This window comes from Dermacentor albipictus, chromosome 2, assembly GCF_038994185.2.
Source record: "Dermacentor albipictus isolate Rhodes 1998 colony chromosome 2, USDA_Dalb.pri_finalv2, whole genome shotgun sequence".
NCBI lineage: Eukaryota > Metazoa > Arthropoda > Arachnida > Ixodida > Ixodidae > Dermacentor > Dermacentor albipictus.
This window is the reverse complement of record NC_091822.1, coordinates 198,562,996-198,581,719: the sequence shown is the minus strand read 5'-3', so window position 1 is coordinate 198,581,719 and position 18,724 is coordinate 198,562,996. Positions and strand designations below refer to the sequence as shown.

Here is an 18,724-nt window from a genome sequence, read left to right as displayed (position 1 = left end):
GACACTTCACACTCTTCTCAAAGGTCTCACCTCTGGCTTAATCATGCTGAAGTACTCTTGACCATTTGGTCTCTTGTAGAGGTAGTAGATTGACCCGGGCACCTTCTTGAAGTTGCACGCGGCATGGTGAAGCCTTGTATTGATCTGAGCCTCCTCAAGAATGTGCTGTGCTTGCTTTTGGAGAAACTGTACTTGCTCAGCTATCACAGTGAGCTTGTTGGAGACATTGGCCTTGATGAAGTCATCTGCCTGCCAGACAAACAACAATGGGGATTATAATCATTCAACTATTCACAAGCTTTAAGAGATTGTAAAATGTTATATCATCTATTTAAGTCAGAGTCCTTCAAAGCACATTAAATCCATACTTTTACATAGTATAGTACAATGCTACACCTTCATGCCTTTGTAAGTGCTATAGGCTGGGTATTTAACATTGTAACCTGCTTATATGTGCCACTGATAGTGTTGCCTTGCAAGAGCGAATTTCTATGTCAGATGCAACTTGCAAAGCATTACAGAAGTGTCACCAGTGAGTAAACAAGGACATTATGTGCAGTCCATTATTGGCACTGCATCAAGACAAATTGGAGGTGTCTAGGATGTTCTGAAAGTCTTAATTAAAACATGCACCAACCTATTGCTGATGCACGCTAGCTTTGTCTTTAGTCTGTGACTGCTGCTGCTATACCCTGCGCGCTGTTTGCACTTGGCAACCATACATGCAAATTACTTACACTTGGCTACTATAGCACACCTGATCCATCATTGAATAACGTTTATCTGTGTGCACCACTTTCAATAGGCAACTTGCTTGTCAAGACACAGGTGCCCTGTTGGTCAACAATTCACAGCCTCTACAAAGTTGCTAGGGCTAAGCAAGAGATAAGCAGATCATGTTAATGTGCAGCTTCTCATCCCCCTGTGTTACCAGAAAGGTGCTTGCAACATCATCTGTGCGAACAATCTTTGGCTACATTTGCATTTCTCTATGATGAGCCAAGAAGAGACACCTTTGAAAAACGTCAAGCTGGCTTTCCCACAATGCATTACTGCAAGATCTAGCAGCCAGTATGTTGTTACACATCATATATTGCATGTGACAGAAAGCATCACACAAAAGCAAGATTAATGCACCGGCTATACACTAATTTCAATCTTAGTGATGTGCTGGCTGCTGCATTTTGGGAAATGGTGCACACTGCATGAGAGACAGCTTGACACTTTTCAAAGGGTAATTGCAAGGCACGTTTATGCACTCTTGGCTTTCTTGATTTCAAAACAATACCATATGCATAAGCAAACTTTATATGTGCAGCTATTCATGCTATAAATGGGCTGTACGTATAACACAGTCACTGCACTAAACGAGGTACAAAATGGTGCACAAGCCCATACTTTACCAGTACAGCCTCTGCAAATTTGTGACTTGCAATCGAGTTTAAGCAACGTAAGTGCTGCATTATGTGTACTCAAAGGAAAATTAATGATAGTACATGATAAAAGAAATTACTAAATTTGAGCACATCTGAAGTAGCATTAAGTTCACTAAAGGTTACTTCGTTATGCAGACTACCAAGTTGAATATTTATAACAGATTAGAAGATTTAATTACGTTCAAGAAAGCTGAAAGGAATGTTAGCTATGTCCCCTGCCATTAAGTGAAACACAAAGGATAAAAATATAAATACTAAGCTTGAAAGCACGTAATGCAGAGGCAGTCTACTTGCTGCAAAGCTATACAATAGCCACAGCCATGCAATGCCTATACAACTTCCTTCAAGGTGAAAAACTAAAAGATAGCAGTGTATTTAAATGGTGTAGTTTTGTGAAAAATGCACAATTTGACATGGGTAAGTGTGCATTTACATAGATTTCAGTCCATAATAGAATCCTCTGGCCAGTTACTGGAGTGCACAGCTTTATATAGCCCAATTTCTGTAGTTGACCTGCATTATTTGTTATATGCCTTCATTGTTTGGTCTGTTTTGCCACTTTAGGGTTGATCAAAGATTATTTGTTGCCGGGCGACTTTACTCATATTGTACTTATTAATGAGGACTGTGGTAGAAATAAGTAAATAGTACAAACACTTGTCATGTTTACTTGCTTCTACAGCTGTCCCGCTCTTTATTTCACACTCATTATTCTTTACCATGACAAAACACGGCACGCATAACTGCATGTTACAATTAGTTCCCATTTGCTTACTGTTTGAAATCGAGAGTTTGACGTAATCTTGTCTGGTCGGGATTGCTCATAGTCAAGGGTAAAACGGATGTTGCGCAAAAACATTAAAAGAAAAGGAAACTAAGACGTTTTGGCTCCCATACGGGGCCTTGTTCACAAGTTTCCTTTTCTTTTAAGATTTTTGGTCAGCGTCCGTTTTACCTCCGACTATTGCTTACTGTTTGTTACAACTTACTGTTTCAATTTGCCGAGCCAATTCAATGAGATCGGTACGAGGCATCTTCTTGGGAGGCATGCCAGGAAGTTGACAAACCTGCTGTTCCAATGTATCTACACTGCATTCCATTGGTGTTCCTAGAAAAACCATTGGCAATTAGTCAAGATTCATGACGATCACAATCTGCACTAATTTAACTTCACATGTTTATGCATAACACTACTGTGATTTATTAACTTTTGTTTTTCTTTCTACTTATCATATATGTGTGCCATTACCTTTGGTATGGTTATGCTGGTGCACCTACTCAAGGTTTTGCAATAACAGCGTGTATGCTATTACACCGATTGCACCAACAAGACTGCACATGCCTAAACATAATTTCTTGCCCAACTGGGTGACAAAAATATAAGCAACAGCTTCTAAGTGCAAGACTGTATCCAACATCACTTTTTTTTGGGGGGGGGGGGGGGCCTCAGATGTACTGCATGTGGAGTGCTGCACGATGGAAGAGCTATAGCAGGCAATACAGTTGCCGCGATAGACACTGCAAGTATGCCATCGTATTAGTCTCTATAGTTGGATACAACTTTAGTCTGCAGTGAAGCCCCGCCCACACCCCATAACTGCCAGCCACTGTTCCTCCGCGAGGCTGCAAATAGTTTGTACTTTCCTGTTACCTAACTAAGGCGGTAACCACAAAAATAAAGTTATAAGCACATAATTTTATACGTTTTGACTCATCTATTATAGTGCAATGGCGAAAGCTTAATTATTCATTGGAATGAAATAAAACACTTGCTCGATGCAACTATTTGCTGTCAAGTTTCACTTCAGTCGGCAGTGAAGTTTCACGAGTAAAACGGGCTCAGCAATGAAATGAACTGTCCCGAGGACTTTTGAAGAGTGCAATGCTCATACTCCATAGACTTTGTCCACGTCTGTGGCACACCTCATCGCTTCCACCGATGAAAAGACTTCAAGAACGGCAGACACTCCGGAGGTATCAAGTCCAATGCCATTTTGAAAATGTCGCATGAGGACAACTTTGTTTCTGTGATTGGCTAGCAGAATAACAATGCTGCATGGCTTGTGTGCCTTGGTTGCCAACTGCTGTTCTTTAAGTTGTATCCTACTGTAGTATTATATAGACCAAGTTATAACTAGGAATTGTAGGCAATAAACATTGTGCATAAACATCCATCAATCTATTATCATTTGCTGTAATTAAAAACTGCGATGTTGATAAGTTGAAAATGTGCAGTTCAACTAGACTACGCCACTCGACTGAATTGTTAAGAGAAAATAAACGAGCGGATTGAACAAAAAGTGGCATTTTGAAAACAAGATTTATATCAGAAGGCAACTTCACAAGGTTGGATTGCAGCTTGGCACCCTGACATGAACGATCAGTTCTTTTTTCTACTGCAGACACCAAGCAAATTCTGACGCCAAGCACACGTCTGTGGGGAACAGTCAAGGCTTTCGCTTCCTCAAGAGTACATCCGTGTTTGGAACCGCCACTCCTTTAACCTTGTCTCGAATCAATGAGATGGTCCTCTCGTAAGCGTCTGTAACGAGCTGAGCAGAACTTGATTTGCTCGACTTATCCTCGCGAACGAAAGACACCCGGTCTTCGCTACTGGCAGCACTCTGGTGCGGGATGTCACTGAAATTCAGTGGCTGATCGCCGTAAGCGTCTCTAACGGGCTGAGCAGAACTTGATTTGCTCGACTTATCCCCGCGTACGAAAGACACCCGATCGTCGCTACTGGTAGCACTCTGGCGCGCGAAGTTCAGTGGCTGATCGTTGTACAGCGGATTCACGCATGAAGGCGATAACGAAACGGGCAGGCCACTGCTGTTCAGCTGCGCGGCCCGAGGTGTCCACGAGTACTCCCCACCGGCCCAAATGTGAGAAATCGGTGGAGGCACAGGAACGTTCGGGGTGCGCTTCTCGGGCAGAAAAATGCTGCCTTTGGCTTCACCAGGTCTTTTACGACCGCGTGATGTAGCCGGCCTGAAATGCTGCCCAGTCTTAAATGCGACGTACTTGCAACGGTCGATTATCTTATGGCGCGTCTCGTCAAGCGTCTCGAACTCGGGTGCATAACAAACGTGCAACACAGCGCCGAAGAAAGATCTCTCGTCGAGTCTCTTCTTGGCTATCCTTGCCGACTGTACACGGGCGAACTTCACCAGGTATGTCTCGGTAAATTCTTCAGTGTCGTAGCCATCAACAGCATGAAAATCATCAATGTCGCCATACTCCAGGCAAGCATCTTTCAGATCCTCGCAGGCACCAACGGCGTTGACGTTGCTTATCAGCAGATAACACGACTCCTGGTTGATCGTGAACACTTTCACGGCAGTGGCTTTTCTGCCTTGGCGGTAGGCAGGCCTCGAGCCACAAACATCTCTTCTTGCGTGATGAGGAAGCGGCTTTACGTCGCTTATGTGGCTTGTCATGCTTGCTTATAACGACGCACAAAACTCAGCGATTACTTAACGTCGATAACACGAAACAAATAGAATTATACCGAACCTGTAACATCCATATTACCGTGTGGTTGCTTTGGCCATAGAATAAACAGCTTTGGCTGTGGCTGTGACATGGATGGATGGATGAATGGCGGCTACACCCTTTGTAACGGGCGGCGGCTGGCGCCATCTAGCCTGTTGCTCCCCCTCCTATTTTTTTTTTCTTTATATCCCCTTCTTCTTAGACTAGTTTTCACTCCCCTCCTCCCCCCAAAATAAATATCTTAAATAGTATAGAAAACATTAGCTCCCCGATTTATGGTATTATCTCTCCCTTGACTTCCTCCACCAATCCTCTAGCCTCCCCTTCGTTACTGCTACTCTTTTCTCGTCTATTTTCCCTCGTTCCCCGGGAAAACGCTCCTTCCATATCTATCGCTGTTCCCTCAGCCAGAGTCGGGCGAAGGTCTGTGCATCTCAGCATTATATGCTCTGTGGTCTCCATTTCGGCTCCGCAAGCTGTGCACAAAAGGTCTATGTCTTCAAATTTAGCCCGGTATGATTTTGTTCTCAAAACCCCCGTCCTTGCTTCGAATAATAGTGAGCTGCCCCGCCAGTTATCAAATAAGAGCTCTCTCTTAATCTCCTGTTATTGTGACCTATACATAGATAGCGCTGGCTTTCCGAGCATTCTTTCTTCCCACATTTTTTCTTTCTTCCCACATTTTTCTTTCCGTCTCCTTCACCTCCTTTCCCACACTAGAACCACGTTGGACCCCGTCCCTCGGCTGTAGGTATCTACTCCTCAGCTTCCTAGTTCTAAGTGTCCACTTTGTGTTCAAACTTTTCATGTATAGATATTTGTACACTTTTCCCGCCCACCTTTCTTTCCCCCAGTGTTGGGAGTCTCTGTTCATATTTTAGCTTACTTATTGCCTCTCTACCTTCGAATGACGTCCATCCCATGTCCCCCTGCACTCCCTCATTAGGGGTGTTCCCGTGCGCTCTTAAGGCCAACCTGCCTACACTTCTCTGTCTTGTTTCAACTTCCGATTTCATGCACAGTACTGACACGGCCGCTCGATCCAAAAGCACATTGCTTTGCATCGAGCGGCCGTGGTACTGAATTTCGGAATGTGAGGCCATGGAGGTACCATAACCCGTTTCCATACCCCTCTAACCACCTCGTACCTATTATAGTTCCATAGTGCCTTGTGTTTCATTACAGCTGAGTTCATTTTCACTTTTTCAATCATAATTTTTTAATGTTCTTCCAAGTACTTTTTGCCCTCGTTTAGCCATATGCCCAAATACTTGTATTTTTCAACATGATCAATCTTAGTGCCTTGTATTTCCAATGGTTCCCCCCTTTCTTCATTGTATACTATTATCCCAGACGATCTCTAGTGAATTGTAGTCCTAATTTTTCTCCCTCCTCTTCACATATCCTCATAGTTCCTGTAGCCCTACTCGGGTGTCAGCAAGCAGTGCAATATCATCTGCATACATCAGTCTGGCTAGTACTTGAGCTACCTTCTGCCCTTCCAGCATATATAGCTTATGTCGGATCCTATTGTGCTCTGTTCTAGCCTCTTTTCCATTTGGCTCATGTTAATCATAAAAAGCAGGGGCGACAATGGAGACCACTTCTTATTTTAGCTGGCTTTGTAGTTTCCCCCTCCCATGTTATCTCTACCTCATTATCGATAAACTTGTTGTAGGAATCCAACCACCTTTCTATCTAGACCATATTCCTTCAACTGGCTCCATAACTTTTCTCGATTTACATTATCATAGGCTCCTCTAATGTCTAAAAAAGCTATCCATAGCGGTTTCTGCACATGGCTGCCGTTATCTCTATGAACTGTGTTATAACAAATAAATTATCATCTAGCCTTCTGTTCCTTCGAAATCCATTCTGCAGCTCTCCCAATATCTCTTCACGTTCCGCCCATTCCTCCATTCTCATTTTCACCATCTCCATTGCTACTCTGACTGATGTGACAGTTATTGGCTTGTAGGATTTAATGTTGTCCTTGCTTCCCTTACTTTTGTAAACTAATATCATATGATTTCCAGTGAAAGTCTCCCCCTATAACTATTTGTTGAATAAGTTGTCGTAATTTTAATTTACTTTTCTGGTCTAATAGGCTTATCAATTTCATAGGTATGTCATCAGGTCCTGTCGCTGTTCCCACGGGGACCTTGTGTTCAATTCTGTCCCATTCCTTACTTGTCATCCCTCTGTTATCAAGGCTTCAGCTTTATGCCGATGTCGATTCGGCTTTTCTTTTTAGATGTATACAAAACGTGAAGGAAGGAAGATAGAGGAAGGAGCATATTGAAGCCGAAATCTGCTGGGCCAGTGGTGGCCCATATGGGCCACCACTGGCCCAGCAGATTTGATCGCGTGTCAAAGTATGGGGTTGGTTTTAGTATTCCTGCTCTGCAGGCAGAGACACGGCAGGGCAGCCGTACAAGCGCACACCGAATAAAAACTACTGGAACTACACAGTTCGGAGCTCGCCAAACCACCATACTGGGGCACGCAGTCACAGAACACCTATGACGCAGTTTCGAACTGGGAACCAAACGTCTCAGCAAACCTCGATTGTTGCGTCGTGATCTCGACGCAAAAGGTCACATGTTGGGCCATTATTCTGGCTTCACGCAGCGTTCGCTTGCCAACATAGAGTTTCTTACAATAAAGTAATTATTGTATGAAACTCTATGCTTGCCAAGGCTGGCTGAGTGAAGTAATGCTCTCTCCTATATTTTTCTTCCGCCATGATACGAGCTTCCGCCACATTTAACTAGCGAAAGCATGGCCTTTAAGGTTCGCTCTTAAATCCAGAAAATGTCATCATATGAAATGTGAATTTGAATACAGTGCCATTATGTGTGTGAGTGTCCCTGTTTGTGAACATAGCCTACACAGGTCGCTTTCCTTGCCCCCTGTGATTTTGTTAATGTTCTTTGGGTGTGGGTATGTGTGATTAAAAAGTTTGCAGGGACAACATGGCCACGATTAGCACATGACAGGGGTAATTGGAGAAGTATGGGAGAGGCCTTTGCCCTGCAGTGGGCGTAACCATAGAGTTTCCTACAACAATAATTATTGTATGAAACTCTATGGGTGTGACCAGGCTGATGATGATGATGTGTTTGTCTGGAGTCGCCTAAACGCGGCCGCTTGCGTTTTATCGAGTTACTTGGCATTGTGGGAATGCACCTCGCTCCCGTTTTCTCATTCCCCCGTCAGCAGCGAAACTGACTGGACAACCTGGTTCAGTTCTGGGGACGTCGACCGATAGCTTGAACTGCTGGACTGGGCGGAGAAGGCCAAGCAGGCCCAGGCATAGAATTTCATACAATAATTGTAGGAAAATATGGGCCTGCAGGGCCTTACTTGAACCCGATCCCTCAGCCACCTCCCCCTTCCCCCTCTCAATAAAGTTTACCACCACCTACAGTGTCATTTCCTTTTTACCTGCGCTGACTATATGAGTGTATAGTCATCATCATCATCAACCCATTTTATGTCCACTGCAGGACGAAACGAGACGTTCATTTGAGGGATCGCCACGGCCGTTTGTGCGCAGTTGTACTTCGGTTCCCTCGCTGATGCAGCTCGCCGAACGGACACGCATAGCGCAACACCGCGATTCGACGCCACTATCCAAGTGCCGCGGTGGTGGCCATGATTTTGTTTATTTGAACAGTTTCAAATGGTTTCGAATGGGTATAAAAAAATCATCCGGAAGTACTAAAACCTACCGCGCGCCCTGACGTTTTCACATATGTTGCGCGTGAGTGAGTGAGTGAATAAACTTTTATTGGGTCAAGCAAAACGCGATAAAACGCGCACCCGGCTAATCCCACGACGGGACTGACAGATCTAGCCTGCCGGCCCGATCGCGGGCACTCTGGACGGCTAGGATTTGGTCCTAAGACGGGACTTCGCAGGAGCGCGTCCCGCTCTTCCTTGGTGAACTTCGGGCCCAGCGACCCGCACTCCCAGAGCATATGAGGCAAAGTAGCAACCTCACCACAGGCCACGCAAGAACAATTCGGATAAATCTCGGAATATATGCGGCTAAGGGACGCCGGATTTGGGTAGGAGTTCGTTTGCAAGAGTCTGAGCGTGACCGCCTGCGGCCTGCAGTGAGGCGGTGGGAAAACCCTTCTCTCTAAGTAAAATAATTTAGTAAGTTCATTGTGCGTGATAGGAGTGTCTTTGTGACCTGGGAGAGAGTCGCCCGATCCGAGGGCAGAGCGGTCGGTAAAGCCACGCGCAGCCTCGTGGGCAGACTCGTTGAGGTTCAGAGGAATCCCCTCAATCGCCCCGACGTGGGCATGGGATCGAACCAAAGGATGGAGTGTATCACCACACAGGCCTCAATCGCGTTGCGGTATGCTCTCTCCTATATTATTCGTTCCTCCATGCCACCTACCTACACGAATCCATTTTTTATAGCTGCAGTGTAGCATGAAAACTACGCTTTCCACACTGGTTTGGATGAATGTAGGCAGCAGACGACAAACAAGCAGGCCGGCGTCGCAAATGCGTGGCGCCATTCTGTCTGAGACTGTCGGCGCTGATATAGCGACAATAGTGAATGTTCGCTGCAAGTACTAGTAGCGAAGTGCTGGTGTGACCATATGTTGCACAGAGGAGAGTGAGCTAATTTTCCAATAAGATAAGATTATCTTTCTTACGGATGGTGCTGCCCGTTACATACTCCGCGCTGTATTATATACATTGAGAAGTTGTCTTCGTGCACTGTGCATTTTCAATGTTATCGCTGCAGTTGGTCTAGATTGTTTCAGGCGAGGGCATATACGCAGGCAGTATAAGTGCGTACAGGCGAAGTGCGGAGTTTGGCGCTTTTCGTCAGCTGATGCGGAAGGCGACGCGCTGTCTGCTCTGATTGGCTACAGCCCGGCGAGCCAAGTGCAGCACGCAACGTCATAGCCTCTGCTCGACACTACACTCGTCTACACGAGCTTGCACGAAGTGTAGGTTAGCAGGAGGAGGAATGAACGTTTATTGTAAGAAACAGCGAGAAAGTGTGCTGCCTTCGCCCTAGGTGGACGGCTCTCTAAAGCCGTTGGCTAATGCTGCAGCCCGGGCCCGGTCCACCAGACTTATATATATATATATAAGTAAACAAACAATGGTGTTGTTGTTGTCATTGTTGGCTTATAATATGACTATATATATATACATATATATATATATATATATATATATATATATATATATATATATATATATATATATATATATATATATATATATATATATATATATATATATATATATATACACACACACATATATATATATGTAGCGAAACTTGTGGCGTGTAAGCCTTGTAAGTGTAAGTCACATCGGCATGACGTGTGTGCATGCAGTTTCGTTTTCAAAATGTCAGCATGTGCGAGATTGGGCTTCTCCTTGCAACTTGAATGCGGTGTGTGGAGCAATCTTACGGAAGCAGTTGTTCGTTTCATTACAAAAGCAGGGTAAAGCTATAAACGGGTTGGCATGTATTAGAGGATACATGATACTAAATGTCTGAAGACCTACCCGTAGGAGATCTGGAAGATCCCTATACATTACTCCATGTCAGTGGCTTAGCCATAAATTTAGTTCGGGGGGGGGGGGGGCTCACATTCCAGCTCGGCCTGCTCCTTATAGAACTTGTCGAGGGGTCAAATACATCAATGATAACTGCATTGCCATTGCCAAAGATACTGCAAACGAATTCTTGAGAGCTGCGCACTGTCAAAACATGTAAAATATGTATTTTTTCATAAAAGAATATATTCGTATGTCCCCAAAAATTGTGCCAGAAATAACTGATACCAATATTCCACCTTTTTTGTCTATTTAAAATAACATATCACAAGAAATTCGGAATCTATTAGTTCGAAACCAGCAAAGGAGTGCATGCCGCTCATATGCAAAATGTGAAGCCATGAAATGAACAAGTTGAGGACAAATACTTTAAAGAAATTTTCTAATTCAAAAACTTTCTTTACATTTTTCTGCATATGCAACGGCCAGGAAAAAATCTCAATGGCGCTGTCCTTCGTTCCAATGTTTTGCGCAGGAGCAGCTGTCACCGGTCGCGTATTATGATTAATGGCACCAAAATTATAGTCGCAATGGAGAGCATATATAGAAAGCAGGAGTTATGAAAAATATACATTAGAAATGTGAAGCTACATTGGAATATACAAATGCGAAGATACAGCTTGATAAAGGGCAAAAAAGTGTCACTGAAAACAAAATTCATTGCGTGTATACACAAAAGCTCGCAAAGAGACATTTATATATACGCATAAGTCTCCAATAAATCAACGTATCTAAACAAGTCACTGTATATAATACATCAAACAAGGTAAATAAGCATGTTGCGCAATCACAGATCACAGAATCCTGAGACACCCCCCGCCCTCCTCCATTCTCCCCGATGCATCGCGCGCGACGAAAGGCGGCGCACTTCCTCCCCACTTTTCTCCCTTACGCACACCATCGTCGGCTCACCTATCTCCCCTACCCCCTACCCTTTCACTCGCACGTACACCTTGCGTCGCGCGGTGACGACATTATCGCCCTTGACGTTTTATCAATAAGCGCGAAAAGATGCACCGATCAAGATAACTGAAAATTTAATGATGTTCCGGCTCCCCATAAGGGATACTTGTCCACAATGAAACCGATAACAGATATGCAACGTATTTAAGTACGTTTCAGTACGTGACCCAAGCAGCGAGTGTACACCGTCGGAAGTGTCCCGTCATGCCTATTCAGCGTGTGCGCCGTGGTCTGTATGTGCAAGGATTCTCGATGCAGGCGTGACGCAAGCTTCTTTTCCTTGGCCAGGACACGTGCACTTGCCCAGTAAATATTGTGGCCTGTAGATTCCATATGTTCAGCAAGGGCACTCGAGGCCATGTGCCCTTTCTTGACGTCATACTCATGCTGTTTAACACGTTTCTTGAAGTCACCTGTCTGGCCGATATACCTGTAACCACAGTTCTCGCACGTTATGGCGTAGACTACACCGAGGAAATTTCCCCGTGTCAATTTATCTTTTACGTTTACTAAAGCGTTTCTTGGTTTGCAGGTAGCACATGCGCAGTTTTGACGTCGTACCTGCGCATGATACGAGCGATGGTCTCACTTGTGCTAGGGACATATGGAACGGCAGTTCACTTCTTCGGAGACTACGTAGAATGCTGTCTTTCTGGGAGTGACACTCCTTTCCTTACCGAGGACAAAAAGGACGGAGGGTAGCCACAGGTTCTTAAATCTTCACAGATGCTCCCAATATCACGCGTGCAGTCCTTCTATTTTGCGCAAACGGTTTTGTTCGATGGAACAGCGTAGCAGGAACAGACCTTCTGTGTGAAAGCGGATGTACTGACTTGAAATGCAGGTACCGGCCTGTACGTCTGGGCTTCCTGTAGACGTTGAAAGAAAGGCCAGAGTCACCGCGCTTGATTATACCATCAAGAAATGGTAGACAACCGTATACTTCTTGCTCGACAGTAAACTGAATCGCCTGTTCCACGCTGTTAAGACGAGCAGTGAAGCCAGCGAGAGTATCCTTGTGAATTATGCTGAAGCAATCATTTGCATATCCCAGGAAAACCTTTGGAGAAGGGGTAAAAGCTGAGAACGCCCGACGTCCTCCATGACCAGATTCGCAGCAGAAACTGATATACATGCATCCACAGTCGTAGCATGCGTTTGCAGGCAAAAATGCTGTTGTGAGACGAAGTATATATTCGAGAAACAGAACTTAAGGAGACCGGACAGGTCTGAAACGTCAATCGGAGAGCTGTCAGGCAGCGACCCGCCATATTCGAGGGCAGCGGTGCAAACCTTTACAGCCAGTTCCACTGGAACGCTTGTGAATAGTGACTTAATTTGAAATGGGGCCATGACATCACCATGAGCAGGAATAACATGCCGCAGCTGTTCAATAAAGTCGCCAGAATTGCGTACTTGAGTGCCGCTTTTTCCAACGAGTGGCGACATGATCCGGTTTAAGAAACCGGAAAGCTTGTACAGAGGTTAGCTAGTGTATTCGACAAGGGGCCGCATAAGAACACCTTGCTTGTGTGTCTTTGGTAGGCCATGAAGTGCAGGAGCTTATCCGTTGTGACAAAGTATAGCCGGTAACAGAGTGACTTATGCTGAGGCAGGGCAAAATGGAATTCGTCAGCCAGAGCTTCCGGAAGTCCCTTTGCAGTTTTCCTGTTGGATCACGCGTCAGACATCACCAACCAGTGCCAGTATTTTTTTGCTATAGTCACCACTATCAAGTAAAACAGCTGCGTTTCCTTTGTCAGCGGGAAGAATGACGATGTCAGGATTGCTTCGAAGCCGGTCGATAGCCTCATGTTCCTCTAGCGACAGCGCGGAGTTCGAAGAAGGGTTTTGAAGCCTAGAAGGGTTTTGAATCCTTCGTTAATAAAACGCTTGCGGGATTCATCATGTCTAGTGCCGTCGACTTGGCTTAGAGCCATTTCAACAGCACAAATCAGCTACTTCGTATCTCGTGTGGGCCCTGTAAAGTTTTGACCAAGGCTCAGAACAGAGTTCCGCTTTGACAGGTTTATAGGAAACAAGATTGTGTACATCCTCTCTTGGTAAACTTCGGGACGGACCGTTTCAGGATGGTCGCAGCCTTTCCAGCTTGGCATGGCGCATGACGTCTTTGTTTCGTGTTCTCCGCTTGCTTGAAACTTGGCGTGTAGCTGAATTGAAGCAAATTCGGCAGGGCACAGGAACTCTAGTCGGCGACGGGCATAGAAAGTATCATTTGCACTCCGATATTCTTGTTTGTATTAGTAGTCGCTCAGCCCTTGAAATCACGCAGCCTTTTCGCGTTTATTCAACATGTATTTTCCCGGACAGACGGGCTGCCATCAAACCTTCGATTTCAGTTCTCGGAGTTTACACGGAACATGACGGCGATGGCCACAGCAGGAATGCGCCTGAAGTGTCCATATAATTGCTATCGCAGTAATATAAAAATTGGAGGCTTATCAAGGTTAAGCCTAGTGGATGCTTCGCATCCACTGGGCTTAACCTTAGCGTATCCTTAGCGGTTGGAGGCATCTTGACCGCATACACGCCCGGCGCAAAGACGCTGGCGCGGTTGCGGGCACAGAGACTGACGCGACGGCGGGCGCGCGCCGCTTCATCCCTGGCGTGACGTCACATATCAAGTTATGCAGCGATGGTGGCGCCGCCGCCGCGTCGCGCGCGACGGCGCGAACCGAAGCGTGGTGGCCACCGCCGGGAGGCGACCGACGGTGCGATATGAGGCCCCATCTGCAGCCGGTGTGACGTCATCACGTGACGTCACATCATGTGATCTCACTTCAGGGTCAATGGTGGCCACCGCCGGGAGGCGACCGACGGCGCGATATGAGGCCCCATCTGCAGCCGGTGTGACGTCATCACGTGACGTCATGTCACGTGACCTACTTGAAGGTCACTTGAAGGTCAATGGTGGCCACCGCCGGGAGGCGACTGACGGCGCGATATGAGGCCCCATCTGCAGATTGTGTGAAGTCATCACGTGACGTCATGTCACGTGACCCCACTTCAGGGTCAATGGTGGCCACCGCCGGGCGTCGCGCGAAGGCCCGAAACCTACGTTAATATGCTTCGCATAATAAGAGTATCAGAGTCCCGTGGCCCGTAAAGGCTACTCAACAATAGACCATATTCACACTATCAATCAGGTGATAGAGAAATGTGCGGAATATAACCAACCGTTATATATAGCTTTCATTGAATACGAGAAAGCGTTTGATTCAGTCGAAACCTCAGCAGTCATGGAGGCATTGCGGAATCAGGGTGTAGACGAGCCGTACATAAAAATACTGAAATATATCTATAGCGGCTCCACAGCCACCGTAGTCCTCCATAAAGAAAGCAACAGAATCCCAATAAAGAAAGGCGTCAGACAGGGAGATACAATCTCTCCAATGCTATTCACAGCGTGCTTACAGGAGGTATTCAGAGACCTGGAATGGGAAGAATTGGGGATAAGAGGTAATGGAGAATACCTTAGTAACTTGAGATTCGCTGATGATATTGCCTTGCTTAGTAACTCAGGGGACCAATTGCAATGCATGCTCACTGACCTGGAGAGGAAAAGCAGAAGAGTGGGTCTAAAAATTAATCTGCAGAAAACTAAAGTAATGTTACACAGTCTCGGAAGAGAACAGCAGTTTACGATAGGTAGCGAGGCACTGAAAGTGGTAAGGGAATACATCTACTTAGGGCAGGTAGTGACCGCGGATCCGGATCATGAGACTGAAACAATCAGAAGAGTAAGAATGGGCTGGGGTGCGTTTGGCAAGCATTCTCAGATCATGAATAGCAAGTTGCCGTTATCCCTCAAGAGAAAAGTGTATAACAGCTGTGTCTTACCAGTACTCACGTACGGGGCAGAAACCTGGGGGCTTACGAAGAGGTTTCTACTTAAATTGAGGCCGACGCAATGAGCTATGGAAAGAAGAATGATGGGTATAACGTTAAGGGATAAGAAAAGAGCAGATTGGGTGAGGGAACAAATGCGATTCAATGACATCTTCGTTGAAATTAAGAAAAATAAATGGGCATGGGCAGGAAATGTAATGGGGAGGAAGATAACCTAAGGTCATTAAGGGTTACTGACTGGACTCCAAGGGAAGGGAAGCGTAGCAGGGGGCGGCAGAAAGTTAGGTGGGCGGATGAGATTAAGAAGTTTGCAGGGATGACATGGCCACAATTAGTACATGACCGGGGTAGTTGGAGAAGTATGGGAGAGGCCTTTGCCCTGCAGTAAGCGTAACCAGGCCGATGATGATGATGACCTTTGGGTGGTGCGGGCTTATCCCCACATTTCTTTTTATGTCCTTTTTCGTCCTGACTGACTGAATAAACTTTATTGAAACCAGCAAGAGATGGTGGCTGGGCCTAGGCCTCCCACGTGGGGACGTCGAGGTGTTGCCTCTTCGCCGCCTCGCAGGCCTGCTGGGTCGCCCAGAGTTGCTCGTCAAGGTTGGGGCTACGCAGGGCAGCGTGCCATCTCGACGAGAGGGTCGTGGGGTTAGTGTCGGGGTATTGGTGTGTACAGTCCCAAAGCATGTGTGGAAGTGTGGCTGGCTGTGTCTTGCAGATTTTCGTCCTGGGGGCGAAACTAAGCAAAGGTTGTCCTTGTAAACCTGTTCTTTGCAATAGTACGATTTTGTGTCCTCATAAAAACAAACTAACACGCGAAATAACCGGGGCCTTCCATATCAAAAACTGTGCCGATATCTTTGCAAGTAAGCCGCTTGTATTACTAACTGACAAGGAATTTGCCTTTTGGAACGCCACATGATTTTTTAGATTATGTACAAGGTCTGTTTCTTTTAACATACTTTTATATACTTTTTTTATTTCTTTATTCTTCTACACACACACACACACACACACACACACACACACACACACACACACACACACACACACACACACACACACACACACACACACACACACACACACATATATATATATATATATATATATATATATATATATATATAGAGAGAGAGAGAGAGAGAGAGAGAGAGAGAGAGAGCGAAATGCGAAGGTTTGGGATCGTTCCCCACCTGCGGCAAGTTGTTTTTCATTCACTTTCATTTCCATTAATTTGTCGTTTCTCTATTTCATTTATTAAGCACAAGTAATTTTCCCTATGTCGTCATCGGTGTCAGTGTTGGCATCTTATGATATGACAATATATATATATATATATATATATATATATATACTCTTAACCACTTAACCACGCATGCACACGCAACACAATACATAAATACGTATGTCACACCAGAGCCAGTTACAGAAGACGTGCGTGCAAGAAGTCATGTTCGGCTGAGTACAGGGACAAGCAGGTATCACTGATACAGTTGTCTGCTTTCTTTCGTAATGCGGAAAGCCTCCAAGACCAGCCGCGCGTGTCCATTTATGCTTAAGTATACCATGTACCAACTAGCCCCAAGTGCAGTTTTATAATTCTTCGTTGTTCAATAATTACTTGTAAGATGCAAATCGGTCTGGCGGCGTAGCTATATAGAGCACGTGGCGCTGCTGCATCCTTTTATATAGCGAAAAGAGACGTTGAGGCCACGCGGGGTGGGTCCGCGCACGCTGCCGGCCGGCCGGCGCTGCAGGATGCGCCGCCGCAAGTCGTTGCGTCTCAACCGCCGCGCGCAGTTACGTGTGTACACGACGGCGCCACGACACGGGACGCCGCTCGGCGTGACGTACGTCAGGTGCCCATTTCCTGCCACCGCTGCGTCATTTACCGCACTGCAGACGGCGAAAGCGTTACGAGCCCACGTCAGCCAATCAGAAGAACGAACGTGTGCAGGCGCATTCCCACGGCGCGCGCATTCGCGGTCGTCTGCTCTCAAGAGTGAAAAACTCGCACGACGGACGATAACCTGCTACTGCTTAGAGAATGAGTAAAGAACAGAAACAAAAAGGGCAAAATTGTTCCTAAAGAGGGGCGGACGCTTCATGGTGCTCACCGGGGCTGTCGAGGTGCTGCGTAATTACAAAATTAAACAAGCACTTTATGCCCGTCTTAATCTCCGATTTGCTATAGAAAGATGGTCTGTATAATGACGTGACCCACAATATGTACAGAGCATGTATAAAGATTTGTTCTGCAATTATTTACTTTCACCCTCTGCAGTGGCTTCCGTGTTCGGTTTCGGTCGCGACAGCCGCACTTCGATGGCGGCGAAATGCGCTCTTAAATCATGCTTAGATTAATCACGGGTGTCCATTAGAGAACCCCAGGTATACAGTAAGAATAAATTTGGACTGCCCCGTTATGCGCTGTGCCTCGTGGTTTCAAACCCCAGAAATCACTATTTCATCAAAAGATATATAATTTCAACGGAGACGCATTCCACTTTAGCATAAGTTCAGCAGATCACTGTCAGCGCGAATGTGTGTCCCCTTCCGACATGTTTACCCGACGAACCAAGCCAGGGGAGGGGGGGGGGGGGGCGCAACCCAAGGTAACTTTTCTATGCAAATGAGGGGAGAGGGTACCATTACTAAATGTGAATAATGCCCACCGTTCTCCATAAAAACACGTAAACCCGCAGAAGAAAAATGAAATAAGGTGTATCACACAGGTATATTATGCCTGTGAGAGAGACCTCTCCTTTACTTGACAAACCACATTAAATGGACTAGCGCAGGCAAGAAGCGCAGGAAGAACACTGCCATCAACAAGTAAACAAGCGAAAGTGTAACATAAGGATTTCTAGTAGCGTTTTCTGCAGTAGCGCTGGAAGAATTATAGAGAAATATATATCTGCGGAAAAATCAGAGTTATTTTGGATCCCTCGTTTACTGCTCTACCATGTGTCAAAACGGACTCGTATTGTTATTTGGGAAGTTGCTTAACGATGCATGGCCGCCAGTCCCGTAAAACTGCGTAGAGCGCAGGACACTACGGTTCTAGACGTACTGCCCCCACTGCGGAAGGTTAGAAAATGACAACCATTCCGCTCTGTGAAAAATGGAATGGCAGCGAAAACACTTTGCTTTTCGTTTGAGAGCTTTGACTGTCGTCAGGTTTCGCTGCCATTCCATCTTCACAGAGTGCAATTGTTCTCATTTTTTTATGCGAAGCATATTACGAGGGCTCAACCCAGCTCCTCAGGCGCGGCGGTGTCGCCTTGAATACCACGTGACACCGTGACGTCACGACAGAGGAGAAATGGCTTTGGCTCAACTCTTGCAAGATG

General features: G+C 45.8%; 1 protein-coding gene across 4 annotated transcripts in view; it reads right to left on the bottom strand.

Moving 5' to 3' along the window:
• LOC135904519 (uncharacterized protein C1orf50 homolog) overlaps positions 1-18,724 on the bottom strand; it is a 31,704-nt gene that overhangs the window by 3,275 nt on the left and 9,705 nt on the right. Inside the window, exons 1-3 of one of the 4 annotated variants that reach the window (XM_065435323.1) lie at positions 4,953-5,043; positions 2,426-2,544; positions 31-249 (exon numbers count right to left, since the gene is read on the bottom strand). In XM_065435323.1, the coding sequence (XP_065291395.1) occupies positions 31-249; positions 2,426-2,544; positions 4,953-5,022 (408 nt within the window). In that variant the 5' untranslated portion in view covers positions 5,023-5,043. Of the gene's footprint in view, positions 1-30; positions 250-2,425; positions 2,545-3,779; positions 5,044-18,724 lie in introns of those variants that run through there. The other 3 variants (XM_065435324.1, XM_065435325.1, XR_010565129.1) reach the window with 3 other exon arrangements.